We start from the raw sequence: 14448 nt of genomic DNA on the forward strand, positions 1-14448 counted from the left end.
CCCTACACCCCACTGTTGGCAACTTAGTGTGATTCAGGCTTTAAAAGGAGTCTTGGTCTGAGTGTAGGAATGGTGTCCACGCCCGGGGCTGTCACCCTCACCATCCCTGTTCCTCAGGAGCCGAACGCCAACAGTGTGGCCTGGAACACCCAGTGTGAGGACATGCTCTGCTTCTCTGGAGGCGGCTACCTCAACATCAAGGCCAGCACCTTCCCCGTGCACCAGCAGAAGCTGCAGGGCTTCGTGGTCGGCTACAACGGCTCCAGGATCTTCTGCCTCCACGCCTTTTCTATGTCGGCCGTGGAGGTGCCACAGGTAACCGGGGAGCCTGTCAGCTCTTAGCCGGGGCAGGGCAGACGAGACCAGGAAAGCCAGGCTCCTCATGGTGCCTGGGAGGGACTGGGGAGGAGAGAGGGGAGAGAGACTAGAGTGGCAGCCGTGACAGCATGGAAGGCACTCTGGACTTGAACGTGAACCCCATCTCCACCCTTTGCAACCTGCGTGTCTTTGGGCAAACAGCTCAACCTCACTGAGCCTCCATTTCTTTTTGATCTTCCTTTCCTGGGAAGGGCGGGGAGTGGTATGCAAGGTTGTCTGGCAGCAGACAGCATGTTTTACTGAGAGCCGTGCGTGGGACAGAGTGGAACAAGCTGGCAGAGCTGAGAGTCCAGCTGGGAGTCCAGCAGGGCGTCCGCATGGCGTGTGAGGGGGTGGTGTGTGCGTGTGAGAGCGAATATGGGTGGGACGGGGCGTGGGAGCCGAGGTCTGTTGAGCCAGAAAGGGAGCGTGGGACTGTCTGCACCCGTCCCTCAAACCAGGAGGAGGCCAGAACAGATGTGGGGGGTTGGGGGGAGCTGGAGTCCAGAGCCACGGAGTGGTGGGGAGGGCAGAAACAGACAGGAGGGCAGAGATTGACGACCCAAGTCGGGGCTGGCCTAACCCCAGCGGCCCCAGCTTCCTGTCTTCTCCCCAAGGGAATCGTGCCCTCTGTAGAGCTGTCTTAAAATAGAGACAAGTGCCAAGGAGAGGCTAGCCCTCAATTTCCCATCCTCGAGAGAGAATCACTCTGTACGTTGAGGCTTGTGGGATCTTAGTTCTCCGGCCAGGGATTGAACCCGGGCCCCTGGCAGTGAAAGCAGTAAGTCCTGACCACTGGACTACCAGGAAGTTCCCAAGAATCACTCTTTTTTTTTTTTTAAATAAATTTATTTTATCTATTTATTTTTGGCTATGTTGGGTCTTTGTTGCTGTACATGGCCTTTCTCTAGTTGTGGCGAGCAGGGGCTACTCTTCATTACTCTTCGTTGCGCTGGGTGGGCTTCCCAGTGTGGTGGCTTCTCTTGTTGCGGAGCACGGGCTCTAGGCACACAGGCTTCTGTAGTTGTGGCTCACGGGCTCAGTAGTTGTAGCTCGCAGGCTCAGTAGTTGTGGCTCGTGGGCTCTAGAGCGCAGGCTCAGTAGTTGTGGCGCACGGGCTTAGTTGCTCTGTGGCATGTGGGATCTTCCCGGTCCAGGGCTCGAACCCATGTCCCCTGCATTGGCAGGCAGATTCTTAACCACCGTGCCACTAGGGAAGCCCAAGAATCACTGTTAAAGATTGTAGAATATATGCACCCAGACCGTTGATATATGTACATATAATAGATGTGTGATACACAATTATGAGTATATGATTTTATATAAGCATTTTTAAACAAAAGTGGAGCCATACTGTAAATACTGTTTTGTGACTTTTGTCTGTAAGTATTGCTCCTATAGATGAAACCTCAGGTTTACTGTACTTACTTTACTGAATGTGGATTATAAATAAGAGAGGCTTTTAATGACCTCCCTTTACCTCCATCTTCTAATTAACCTGACATTTACATACTGCAGACCCATCACTTTGTATGAATTATTGGCCATCAACCAGCGTTCTGGCTTTTTCACTCAGCAATCTACTGGAAACATGGCTCCACGTTAGTAAATGTGCTTCTCTAGCATTTAAAAATACTGAGGTGATTGTAGATTCACATGTAATTGTAAGAAATCATACAGAGATCCTTGGGCTCGAACGTCCCCTGCATTGGCAGGCAGATTCTTAACCACCGTGCCACTAGGGAAGCCCAAGAATCACTGTTAAAGATTGTAGAATATATGCACCCAGACCGTTGATATATGTACATATAATAGATGTGTGATACACAATTATGAGTATATGATTTTATATAAGCATTTTTAAACAAAAGTGGAGCCATACTGTAAATACTGTTTTGTGACTTTTGTCTGTAAGTATTGCTCCTATAGATGAAACCTCAGGTTTACTGTACTTACTTTACTGAATGTGGATTATAAATAAGAGAGGCTTTTAATGACCTCCCTTTACCTCCATCTTCTAATTAACCTGACATTTACATACTGCAGACCCATCACTTTGTATGAATTATTGGCCATCAACCAGCGTTCTGGCTTTTTCACTCAGCAATCTACTGGAAACATGGCTCCACGTTAGTAAATGTGCTTCTCTAGCATTTAAAAATACTGAGGTGATTGTAGATTCACATGTAATTGTAAGAAATCATACAGAGATCCTTTGTACAACTTGCCGAGGTGTTCCCGCTGTTAACAGACTTATCACCTGTGTAGGTGAGTGGTACCTCCGCCATCAGCCCACGAGGTCCCTGGTGTTAGGTTGCCTTTCTGTTATAACCACACCCCCTTCCTGCTGCCCCCATTGTTTTTAATGATTGCTTTTTGTCCTGTCACATGATGTCCACAACTTACTCAACCAGCACCTATTGTTCGATGGTCATGTTGTTTAAAGCTTTTTGCCGATTGTAGATAGTGGGCATCTTTCTATCTAAGTCTTTGCACCAATCCCAGTATAGCTCCTTGGTATAAATTTCTAGGAGTGAAATTGCTGGGTCAGAGGTCATGTCTATGTGAAAGATTTGTAGACATGTCTCCAGATTGCCCTTCAGCTGGGCTCCATCCGTCTGCGCCCCCTCCAGACACCTCACCTTCACTTGCGCTCCCTGCCTTGGCTTCTTGTAAAGGCTGGGGCTGGGGTCCGCTTCTCCCTCTAAGCTGATTATACCCTTGTTACTTATTGCTTTGGGAATTAATAGTCCCTGACACAGAGCAGTTATTCAATAAATGGTAGTAGAATTAAGATCTGAGGAAAAGGAGAGAGAAAAAAAGAAAGCCAGAGAAAGAAGGGAGAGAGGTGGGTGGAAGCAGGGCAGGAGGAAGGGTAAGAACCGCCCCTGCTGGACTGTTTCCTCGTGGGGCTCCCCATCCCGAGCCCCGGCTCCACAGCCACCAGAAACACAGTCCTCCTCCACCGTGCCAGACAGGCCATGCTGAGTGACAGTTTTCCTCCAAGACTGCCATCGTGACCTCGAAGATAAATGCAGTTTGCTGCTGCTCCCTGGCTTTGGCCGCCAAGAGGAGCCAGCAGGGCAGCGCGGAGCTTCCTCTGAAGCCAAGCCCTTCAGATTCAGCAGCCAGAGCCCTCTTGGCTGCACGAAGGCCGTCCTGCTGATGCAGCAGGTCGCTACTGCCAAGGGTTCGGAAAGGCAGCCTCGAGACAGAGGCTGTTTATCTGTCGCCTCTGCCTCCAGCCATCCTGTGGCTTTGGCCCAGAGAGGAGGGAGAAAGCAGACCCGCTCTGGGGATTTCTGGTTTCCTTTCGAAATTTACATCATCTTGTGCAAGAATTGGTTAGTCAGGGCTGCCAAGTAGGGCGGCGAACCCTGGTCGGGCTTCTCAGGGCGGCGGTGACTTCATGCTTGGAATGCAACAATGAGATCAAGTAGAGCTCAGAGGGCATTTGTTCCCTCAGTATATTTTTAAAACTCCCGTTCTCTGATGGTGCCTCCCAGGCAAGCCCGAGTGTTAACCATTTGTCCTGGGCTGGCTTCTCCTGTGCTTGTCCGAGTCCCTGAACCACCCTTATGGGGCTCAACCTTGGGGGCATTCGAGGGGAAGGAGCAGTGGGTTTGAGTTCTGACTCTGCCATCTCAACCAGCTGTCACCTTGAGCCACTCCTTTCACTCTTTGGGCCTCACTTTTCCTTGAGGTGGAGCTAAACGCACCCATCCTTCAGGTTTTGTCTGGCCCAATTCCTATTATTGTTATTATCATCAATCTTTAAATAGCAAACCCTACAGAACAACTAAACTGGAACAGAGGTTGTTCCCCAAAGGAGTTTAGAAAGGAAAGCTCGTTGTTCTTGGGGAGTTTGAGAAAGCTTCCGTGAGGTGGTGACAGTTGATCTGAGCCCAGAAAGGTTTGGAAAGACAAAGGGGAGCAGCAGGTGTGTTTCTGTGCTGAGAAAGCACAGTGGGGAGGGAGCAGGCTTGCTTTCGCCTGGCCCCTTCCTACTTTCAAAGCACTGGTAGCCAGTGGGCTGGGCAGGGCATCATAACAGAAGCTAATGAGTTTACCCCAAACCTCACAGCTAGGATGTGGCTGAGCCAGGCCGGGGTTCTAGCTCAACTGCTCCCCGCTTCATGCCCTGCTGCCCCCTTGAAGGGAGGAGAGATGGGGGGGCAGGGCAGAAAAGGTGAGCATTGAGAAGCAGTCTTGCTGTCAGAGGGGAGAATAGCTTAAAAAGAAACAAGTTTCCTTCAACTCTAAAGCTAAAAAATGGGGTCGGGAGTTTCAAAGGTACAGGCCCCAGATGGAGACAGCAGCTCTTCCAGCTCCACATTTGGGAACCATTAGCGCAGAGGCACTGGCGGATCAATTCCACTGACCAGGAAGCCAGAAGGAGGGGTGCAGTCCCTTTAGCACGCTGGCTGGCCTTTCATTGTTGAGGACCCCCGGGCCCAGCTCACACCTGTTCTCGTGTGTAAAAGAACACACACACACACACACGCGCGCGCGCGGCAGGGAGGTGCACAGAACCTGGTCAGCGTGCCTCCGGTCCAGCCCCAGGGCTTCCATGTGCCACTTCTGTGTCCTTAGCAGGTCAGTTGCCCTCTCAGTCTCCGGGCAGTAATCAGGGGGCAGTAATACCTACTACACAGGGCTGTTGGGACCGATCCAAAAGCACTTAGTAAACCTAAAAAAAGAGGTTATTAATAACTGTTCACAGGTGTCATGGTGAGGCAGCCCTGTCTGGACGGAGGCATGGTAGGAAGGTTCCCAGGGCCAGAGCACTAGGAGATGGCAGCCTTTCTTGGGAGAAGCAGGTTTTTCCGCCCTCTTCGTAAGAGGCCATCCCAGGCCCCTTCCTCAGTAACGTTGTTCATTCCTTCAGCAAACGTAGACTGAGGGCCTGCTGAGGGAGTTAAGTATGACCCTGCCGCCACCCTCAGGTTGTGCACAGCCTTATGGGGACAGACTTTTAATTAAAATACAGCCGGAGTGACTTCCCTGGTGGCACCCTGGTTAAGACTCCATGCTCCCAATGCAGGGGGCCTGGGTTCAATCCCTGGTCATGGAACTAGATCCCACATGCATGCTGCAACCAAGAGTTCGCATGCCACAACCAAGGAGCCCACCTACCACAACTAAGGAGCTGGCGAGCTGCAACTAAGGAGTCCGCTAGCCACAACTAAGGAGCCTGCAACTAAGACCCAGTGCAACCAGATAAATGAACAAATATTAAAAAAAATAAAATAAAATAAAAATAAAACCCCTTGAGGGGTCAGTGAAGACTTTACAGAAGAGGTGACATTTTAACAGGGCCTTTAAAGCCAATTAGGTACTTTGCAGAGGGCGAGGAGGGGCAAAGGCATTCCAGGCAAGGGTGACATCTTGTGATCCGGCCACCCTGGAGGTGGGGAAAGCCGGTGGTGGTGGAGGGAAGGCGGGTGGAAGTTTGTGCTACTAAATACGATGGTTCAATACGATGGCTGTGAAAGGGGTGGCCGAATGGAAGGGCATCAGGTGGGCCAGGGTGAGGCTGAGCAGGGTGCTGATGGGTCATTGTGGCCTTGCTCTGTGACATTCGTCATTAAGTTGGTGCACACACGTGGAATCAGGCTTTGTGTGCATCTGACTCTTCCATTGCTCTGAAAGCAGCCTTCTTTCCTTTTGACGAAATCCTCCAGTCTGCTCCAATGTACCAGTACCTGGATAGGAAGATGTTCCGAGAAGCCTACCAGATTGCTTGCTTGGGCGTGACAGACACTGACTGGCGCGAGCTGGCCTTGGAAGCTTTAGAAGGATTGGAGTTTGAAACAGCAAAGAAGGTAAGCGTCAGTCAGCGTGAGCTGGAATTTGGTCCTCACAGGCTCCCTTGAGGAAGCAGATGCCTACTGTCGTGGGCTCTGGAGTTAGACTGACCTGGGCTGGGATCCCAGCACACCCACCTCCGTGAGCCTCAGCAGGTAACAGCCTTTCTGAGGTTGCTCATCTGTAAAATTAGGGTGATGACAGGCCCCATCCTCATGGAGTTATAAGGATCTAATGGATAATGCCTGTAAAGCCTAACACAGAAGAAGGGGCATCTGATAGACTGTAGCTGTCAGCCTTATGAGCGATCATCCATGCACAGCTCACAGCAAAGCCTGCACATTGTCAGCACTCAGTCAACGGTAGCTTTTATCATTGGCATAAGCACTTACTGGTATTAGGGCCACTTATTACACAATGCTGTTTTTCTTGGCACTCCGCTAAGTACATTGGAAGAAATGGTCAAGTTCTCTGATTCTGACAGCAGTGTCACTCCACACATACCTTCATGGCATGCATGATTCATGGCCTTGATTCGTGGTGTCGTTTCCTGGCTTAGTCTATTAAAACTACAGAAATGGTTGAAAACATTTACCCCCTTTCCCCACATTAGAAAAAGCCCAGCTACATCTCTGAGATGGGTTTTTGTCTGGAGCCTGAGGTGGGGAAACGAGTGGCTTCCAAACCCCCTTCCCCTACTCCTCCCTCCCCTCTTTTTCTTCCCCACAGTCAATTAGCCAGGCCCTCATTTAGCCCATACTCCTTGGAGCTGAAGCTCCAAGAGAAGCAGCTGGCTGGTGGGCAAGTGGTTGCAGAAGTGTGTGGTGCCTGCCCTGTGCTAGGGTGGGACTTCTAGGCCTGAAAAGAGAGTGGATGGGGACCAGGCCGGGACTCAGCAGCCTGGTTGAGGCCCAGCTGTGCCTGCACGGGCTGGATGACCCCAGCCAGCTGCTTCTCTTGGAGCTTCAGCCCTCCCGCTCCCACAGCGGGACGGTGAAAACGGGACTGACAGGCCTGCGTGACACAGTGTCATTAGGCGTAACCCCCACGTTGTAAGAGGGATTCTAAAACTGGCAGTGGTTGTACAAATGCCAACCATTATTACAAGTAAAATCACCGTGATATGATAATTATCTGTATCATAGTTTTTAGATCTAGTTAGCATAAGAAAAGTGGTAATAGAGGAGGGCTATTAGGAATTCTTAAGAATTCAGAGGAGGGAGGAAGCAAGTCCATGGAGGGAGCTTCCCTCTCCTGCCCCACCCAGAAATGCCAGGAGGGGTGAAGAATGACAAAGGATTCCTAGAATGTGTTTTGTTTGTTTGGTTTTAGCCTGGAATGAAATTAGAAGTCTTCCTGAGAGATTGTCAGTTCCTTACACCCAGCAACTAAGCGTCAGTCTCATCCTAGCATCAGCCAACACTGCCAAGCACGATGCCATAGACCATTAGGCACTCAGCAAACATTTGAAACGTTTGACACAAACTAAACTGGAACCCCTCCTCCCCACCCTGTATCCTCAGACACTCCCTGAGAATAGAGATTATTGTGTGAAGCCCACAAGATTTTAACCATAGACTAGAACTTGATCATTTTATCCAAATTCCCATTCCCCAGCCTTTCTTTTTCTGCTTTGCCAAGTCTCGGGCACACGGGGATGGAGGGTGGTTCCCGGCGATAGGCCACTGTGTCCACTAGATGGCGGAGGAGAGCTGCTTCACACCTGGGAAGGCGGCCCCAAGCAGAACTGCAGATACGGCCCTGTTCCCACACTTCCCTCTGCTTGAGGTTTTCCACGGGCCTTGTGACTCTGACCGCTCCGACCAGGGCACCCCTCACTCTGCAGGATGTGTCAGGGCTGAAGAAACTCATGTTTCTCACGGTGACAAGTCCTCAAATCCTAGCAGAGCAGAACTAGGAAGGCCGTGGAGAGGACCTCGCTAGCTTGCCCCCTTCCATAAAGTTGTTGGCAGCCTGGAGGCGGGCAAGGGTTAGGTTCAGGGCCCCCCAGCTGGAAGGTCTTAGAGCCAGGACTGAGACCTAGAATGCTCCGTCTTTCCTCTCTGCCACCTTGCCAGACACCCCAGGCTTCCCCCTCGTGTTGCTTTCAGAAAGCCCAGATCTAGACAATAGCTTGTAAGCCCTCCTGTGTGGAAAATGGGTGCTTTGAGCCCTCATCCCTTTGCTTATGTGATGCCTGCCTGACCCTTTCAAGGGACCCCTCTTCAGGTCCCATCTGTCAGGTTCCTACCCTGTGATGCTTTGCTTAGTCCAGCCTCCAGCCTCCTGCCCCTGCCCGTTTCCAGACAGTGAATCTGTGTTCTCCAGGGCATCTAGTTCGAAATTGTATAGCTCTTGGCTCAGGGAGAGTTCATGATCTGTTTAATCTGCCTGCCTCCCCTTTTAAAATATGGGCCCCTGAATCACAGAGGGGGACAAGGGCCAAGTCATGTTCGTCTCTGGGTCCCCAGCCCCTAATAGGATGCCTGGCCCTGTAGGATGAAGAGATGAAGTCACATTTTGGTCATCTGTGAGGCAGCCAGAGGCCGGATGACCTGCTAATCTCCTGGCTTTTTAGGTGGAGGATGTCATGCAGCTGAGCAGAGAGAGCAGTTGGCCAGGGTTGTTGTTCTGCATTTTAAATTCGAAGGCTCCTGGACCTGCTGCCTCCTCCAGGCATGTGTCAGCCCATTTCATATGGGACGCTGTAGAGAAGCCCGCCTGGGAGGAATTAAATGGGAGGAGATGCTGGCAGCAAAGCCACATGAAGATCCGCCTGACAGGGTGGGTTATGTTCCTCTAAAACCCTTGCAGAATCTGAAAGCAGCACAAGGGGCTTACTTAGCTAACATCAGTTTGCTTGCAGAAGGCTGCCTAGAAGTTTCTAGTAGCCCATGGGTTAAAATCTCTGGCTTTACTGCGAGTCCGACGCAAGAGCTCCACTTTTAGGATTTACATAAGAGCTTGCCTTCCAGAGACTTGGAGTGATTCCTTCCCACCTCCCCCTTCCTTCCAGAAGCCACCTTTGCTCCTTCTCAGCTTCCCCCTCTTCTCCCCCGCGCGGGCACCGCAGGCCCTGTGTTGGTGCCCTGCCGGGAAGCGAGGCTGTCTCCTGCGCTCCACCCTGGTCACTGCGGCGGCCGCGCGGCCTCTCCTCCGTCGGCGCATCCCCCGACTCCCACTCCTGTGCTGCTGCCTCAGAGGCTCAGACCAGCCTGGTCTTCCCTTTCACACAGAGATTCCTCCAAGCCAGCCGCATCACTGACTGCAGTGTCCAGAGTTTTGTCTGCCTCATCCCAAAGTGAGTGATGCAACCAGGGCTTCTTTGCTGCTCTTCATATGGACTAATCCCAGGGATAAAGCCATGCCTCCTGGGTGGCAGGACCCTCCCAGGACACACGGTGATTAATCAGTGCTTGTTTCTTTCCCTCCTTACTGGCTCACTTTCTAAAGCGTGACTTCCCACCCCCAGCCAATCACCCACTTTTGAAGCCCAGAAGGCAGCTGATTTTATTCTTTCATTTCTTCCCCTGTAGGCCTTCACCAGAGTACAAGACCTCCGGTATTTAGAGCTCATCAACAGCATTGAGGTAAAAGATGAAGCGTTCTTGATTCTCGGAAGTGCAGATGCGCTGTCTGTGGTTTGCAGGCGGCTCTTCCAGCAGGCGAGGGTCTTGAGGACACGTGGACAGAGCCCACTGGTGTCTGGGCGTCCAGGCCACAGCCTTGCTCTGGGAGGCAGAGTGCCACATGGGGGGAGCTAGCACGTGGGAGCCGGGAGTACGGTCTGTCACTTGTTAGCTGGGTGAGGCAGGTGGGTCCCTAATCTCTCAGAGCTTCGGTCTCTTGTCTGTGAAATGGGATGAGACCTACCTCACAGGGTTGCTGGGAGGATTAAACAGTTCTCAGTAACCGGATTTCATCCTCGCAGTGGCTTTTAGCTTGCTACCCCCCCTCTAGGGCTCCAACAACGTGCCAGTGTAGGAGGCATTTCCCAGATGCACATGGTCTGCACCCACCTGCAGGGATGGGACCTGGGGAGGGAGGCGTGTGACCCAGCTGGCGCCTGCGGAGCTCTGAGCCCTCCCCGCAGCCCACCGGTCCGGCCTGGACCTCATCAGCCACACCCAGAGGCGGATGGGGGCCTAAAGAGGCTGGTTCTAGCTGCACCATTTGCTGGGTGATGGGAGAAAATATTTTTCATTCCTGTGCATCTTCAGGCTGTCTGTCCGTAAAAACATTTACATATTTCTTCTTCTGAACGGATTTATTGTGAGGCTCCGGGAATGTGAGATACATTTGAATTCACATATGGAAGCAGTGAGGAGATCGGCAAACGTCTCCTCCCCTCGATTCAGTTCAGCATAATAAACACCTGTCGTGGGCCAAGCCGTGTGGCTGAGCCCAGTGGGCAAAGAGCTGAGTGGAAGAGGCCTGCGGGAGCTTACAGCCTGCTTGGCCTAGTAATAGTTGCCGTTTGTTGAGTGCCTGCTCCATGCCGCACGCGTGATCGACGTGTACACGATTTTAAATCCTCACAACGACTTGATGAGGCAGCTGCTGTTCTTACCTCTGTTTGATAAATAAGGAAACTAAGGCCCAGAAAGGCTGTGGCAGGGCAAAAAGATGGGTTGGAATTTAAGCCAGTTTTGTTTTCCAAGCTCCCGCTGTCTTTCCTCTGGGCCGTGTTGCCCTCTCGGAAGTTGCTCCTGGCGCTTGCCCTGCACACCCTCTCCCTCCCCCAGCACAGTCACAAGGAGCATCTCTGTCTTCTGTTCAGTCCTCACCTGCACGGTGAAGGGTTTCTTCAGAGCCACCTACCCATGATGCCCACTACCACTTACTACTAGGGGTCACATTTGTAGATCAGCTGATCTGGATCTAGGGGTCTTAACATGAGGCCCTGGAACATAATTTTTCTCTGTGTAAAAGTAACCGCCCTCTCTGAGGACCAACTCTGGCCACTTATCACGTCTTACTGAGATCCCGTGTACTGTCTCTTCCGGTGTGCTGTGAGCTGGGCAAAGTAAACTTATAAGAATTGCCTCTTGAAAAAGAGCAAAGTGCCTTTGAGTGAGGATCCATTTTGTTTGCTCTGAGGCCTTAGTTGCTTGCTTCTAGGCATTCAGCATTGTTCCAGAGAGCTGGGGTTCCTTACTGCGCTTCTTTTGGATGGGCGAGATGCAGCTGTACTGATAGCAGGAGGAACGGCATCTGTCCATGTGGCTCTTACACATTGAGCGTGTGGAATCCTTTATACTGATCATGGAGAGGTTCTGGGGCCCGGAACAGATTTGGCCTAAATTCTATGCCTAGTGAAACCTATTTCTTTGTCTCACTGCAAGATTTTAATTCATTTCCTACTATTAGGAGTTAGTTTATTTGGCAGAGTAGCCTAAACTATGTGTAGTTTGGGGTTTTTTTTTGGGGGGGGTAAAAATTATTTCTGTCAGGGGGAAGCATATTGCCTGCAGTTGTTATAACTTTCACCAGCTTGCCTAGGAGTTTGATTCAATGTTTCATCTTCCTCCACTGTGATCCACTTGCTGGGAAACAAGCAAAAGGAGACTGCTGGGGTTGAGAGATTGGTGCTATTGAGTGTTTACAAATACTTGAGCTGTAGACTGTTGACTGTTCCCTAACACAGGAGGGAGGAGAGAGTGCCAGTTACTTCTCATTCTCAGTACTGCCACCTGTGTGTGTGTGTGTGTGTGTGTGTGTGTGTGTGTGTGTTTGCGTGAGCACACAGGTGTATTGTTGGGGGCCGTCACGAGTTTCCGAAGGGTGTATTATGTAGAACACAGAGCATCTGGAGTCAGACAGTCCAAACGCCAGCTCTGTGTGATCTCGACCTGCCCCTCTCCCAAGTCCCGGCTTCCCGCAGTGTGACACTTGGGTGCGGAGTAGCCGGCGCCTAGTGGGTTCTCAGCACACGGCGTTGCTCGCCTTCTCTTTAGAGACAGGGACGTAGTAAGATTCTCTATCCTGTTTTGTTGGTCTTTTTCTTGGGAAGAAACCCTAAACTTTGTCCTTGTCCACCATTATCATGAGTAACAACGCGGCCAAACCAGGCCTGGGGATTTCGGAGCTCTTAGAGCTTGGGGGCCCCCCTACGAGTGGGCGGTACACACCACCCTCACTATGCAGTTGTTTCCTTGGAAGAATATATAAGGAAGCAGCCGTGAGGAATTTCCATTAAACAAACAAAAGTTTGCATCTCTTTTGATCTTCACTCATCTGGAAAAAAAAAATCTGCTTTTGTTGTCAAGCATTCCCACCAGAAACCTAGGTGAGAGACACAACAGCCCAGGAGCCAAGCGTAGGTTCCAATAGGAAGGCCCAGGGGCTTAACCTGAAATAGCAACATCTAACTTTTGTAAAGGCTGCTTCCTGCCATGGCTGCAGAGGCCGTTTCCTGTGCTTCTAATTTTTCCAGGAGAGGAAGAAGCGGGGAGAGACCAACAATGACCTGTTTCTGGCAGATGTGTTTTCCTACCAGGGGAAGTTCCACGAGGCCGCCAAACTGTACAAGAGGAGCGGGCACGAGAACCTCGCGCTCGACATGTACACAGACCTCCGCATGTTCGAGTACGCCAAGGTAACCCGGCCACGGCCTGCCCACTGCCGTCCCGACCCCGCGGCCTCCAGGCTGTCTACCTCAGAGGTGGTGCGGGCACACGGTAGCTGTGGCCTCAGAACAGGTGTGGGCACATTGATAAACGAGGAACCGTCGGAGGCCACTGGTTAAAGCTGACCTACAACTGACCTTTCAGGCTGATGTCAAAAGGGACAGAGTGTAACGGTTCAGAGCTTTGTCAGTGACAGAACTGGATGGACGGTGAGTCCTAACCAGCATAGTCCCTTTGTTAAGGGTTCAGGGTTCTGTTTCCCACAAAGTCTCTCAAACCTTTGTCAGAAGCCCCTGAGAACCTGTGTCCTCAGGCATGAGCTGGTTCTGCCGTCGTCGTCACATAGGCCAGCACGGTTCACTCCGGCCAAGGTTTCCTAAGTGCCTGCTCTGCTTGGTGCTGGGCTTTGCACTGGGCCTCAAAGGCGGTGTGACAGAGGCCTTGCCCGCCGCTGTGAGCACACTGTGCCCCCATCGCTCGCCTGGGGTTGGGGGAGATATCCTCTTGCATTTGGAGGGCCCCTGTTAAGGTTAGTCCCCAGCAGGTCTGGGCCTTTAAAGGTACGTGAGGGCAGTCTTCCTGGAGTAGCTCCTGTTGGCTTGTGTGAGACTGAGTCCCACTGAGGACCCCAGACCACCAGGACACATGCAGGTTCGCCTAGCGTGGGTGAAAAGAGGGTGGGTGCCTGGAACAGCCAGGATCTTCCTTCTGTGGAGGTGCCTTTGTTAATCTGTCTCCGGGTAACCTCAGAGAGGCTTCAGAATGTTCAGTGAGTCATCAGCCACAACCAGTTAGAGGCTGTTAATGGTAATTAGCTAACGAGTTCAAGATGGAAACTTCTCCCCATTTCCCCTGCTTTTCTGTTCCTGGAGATGTGGCTACGCGCTCTTTTATCTTCTGCCGTCCGTGGGCCCCTGTGATGCGGCCCGGGAGTTGCTGGCCATTAGTACCTGGCCCAGCACCTGGGCTCCAGTTTGTCTCTTCCTTGGCGGCTCCTTCACCCCAACCCTCAGATCTGGGTGCTTCAGGTAGCCCCCTTTTTGCCCTCTTCAACTTTTGTATCCTCCCCCAAACCCCACCACACACACCACACATACACCACACACACACACAATTTAACAGTGCGTTCACACTGAGAACACCTAAATCAGGGCGTCTCTTTCTGGGGGTGACAACATTTAAACCAAGGATAAAACCTTGAACTAAAGGATCAAATCCCTGAGGGTAGAATTCAGGCTTTGGGAACAGCTAGGCTTGGTTGTTCTTCTGGACCAACAGCGCTTCCCGGATCCTCTGCAAAGTCCTGGTGGGCAGCTGTGGCGTAGGAGACAGCACCTTGCCGTGGTGCCCAGAGAGCGGGCGTGAGTCCCAGCCTCCCTGTGGGTGACCTGGGGGAGGCTCTGCCCTTTGCCAGCCTCCATTTCCTTCTTGGAGGGTCGCCTAGTCCAGCTGAGCTCAGTTCTGAGAATTGCAGAAATGAACCCACGAGGAAGCCCTTTACAAAGGCGGAGCTGTAGAAAGGCTGGGAGAGTGAGTGGAGCCAGGCGTGACCACAGCATGGCCGTCCTTCAGACCGGCCCCCACCAGCCCCACCCCGCCCTGCACTGAAGCCCCTCCTCACACTTCCAGTGGGCTTTGTGCACATACGCTCTTC

General features: G+C 51.8%; 1 protein-coding gene across 3 annotated transcripts in view; it reads left to right on the forward strand.

The window, feature by feature from the left end:
• The window catches only part of IFT122 (intraflagellar transport 122), a 73060-nt gene that overhangs the window by 34764 nt on the left and 23848 nt on the right, over positions 1–14448 (forward strand). For all 3 annotated transcript variants that reach the window (XM_007461562.1, XM_007461561.1, XM_007461563.1), the window contains 4 exons: positions 118–315; positions 6042–6182; positions 9702–9755; positions 12602–12763. In XM_007461562.1, coding sequence (XP_007461624.1) covers positions 118–315; positions 6042–6182; positions 9702–9755; positions 12602–12763 — 555 coding nt within the window. The remainder of the gene's footprint in view (positions 1–117; positions 316–6041; positions 6183–9701; positions 9756–12601; positions 12764–14448) is intronic.

The sequence above is a fragment of the Lipotes vexillifer genome, unplaced genomic scaffold (assembly GCF_000442215.2).
Source record: "Lipotes vexillifer unplaced genomic scaffold, Lipotes_vexillifer_v1.1 scaffold889, whole genome shotgun sequence".
NCBI classification, from domain to species: domain Eukaryota; kingdom Metazoa; phylum Chordata; class Mammalia; order Artiodactyla; family Lipotidae; genus Lipotes; species Lipotes vexillifer.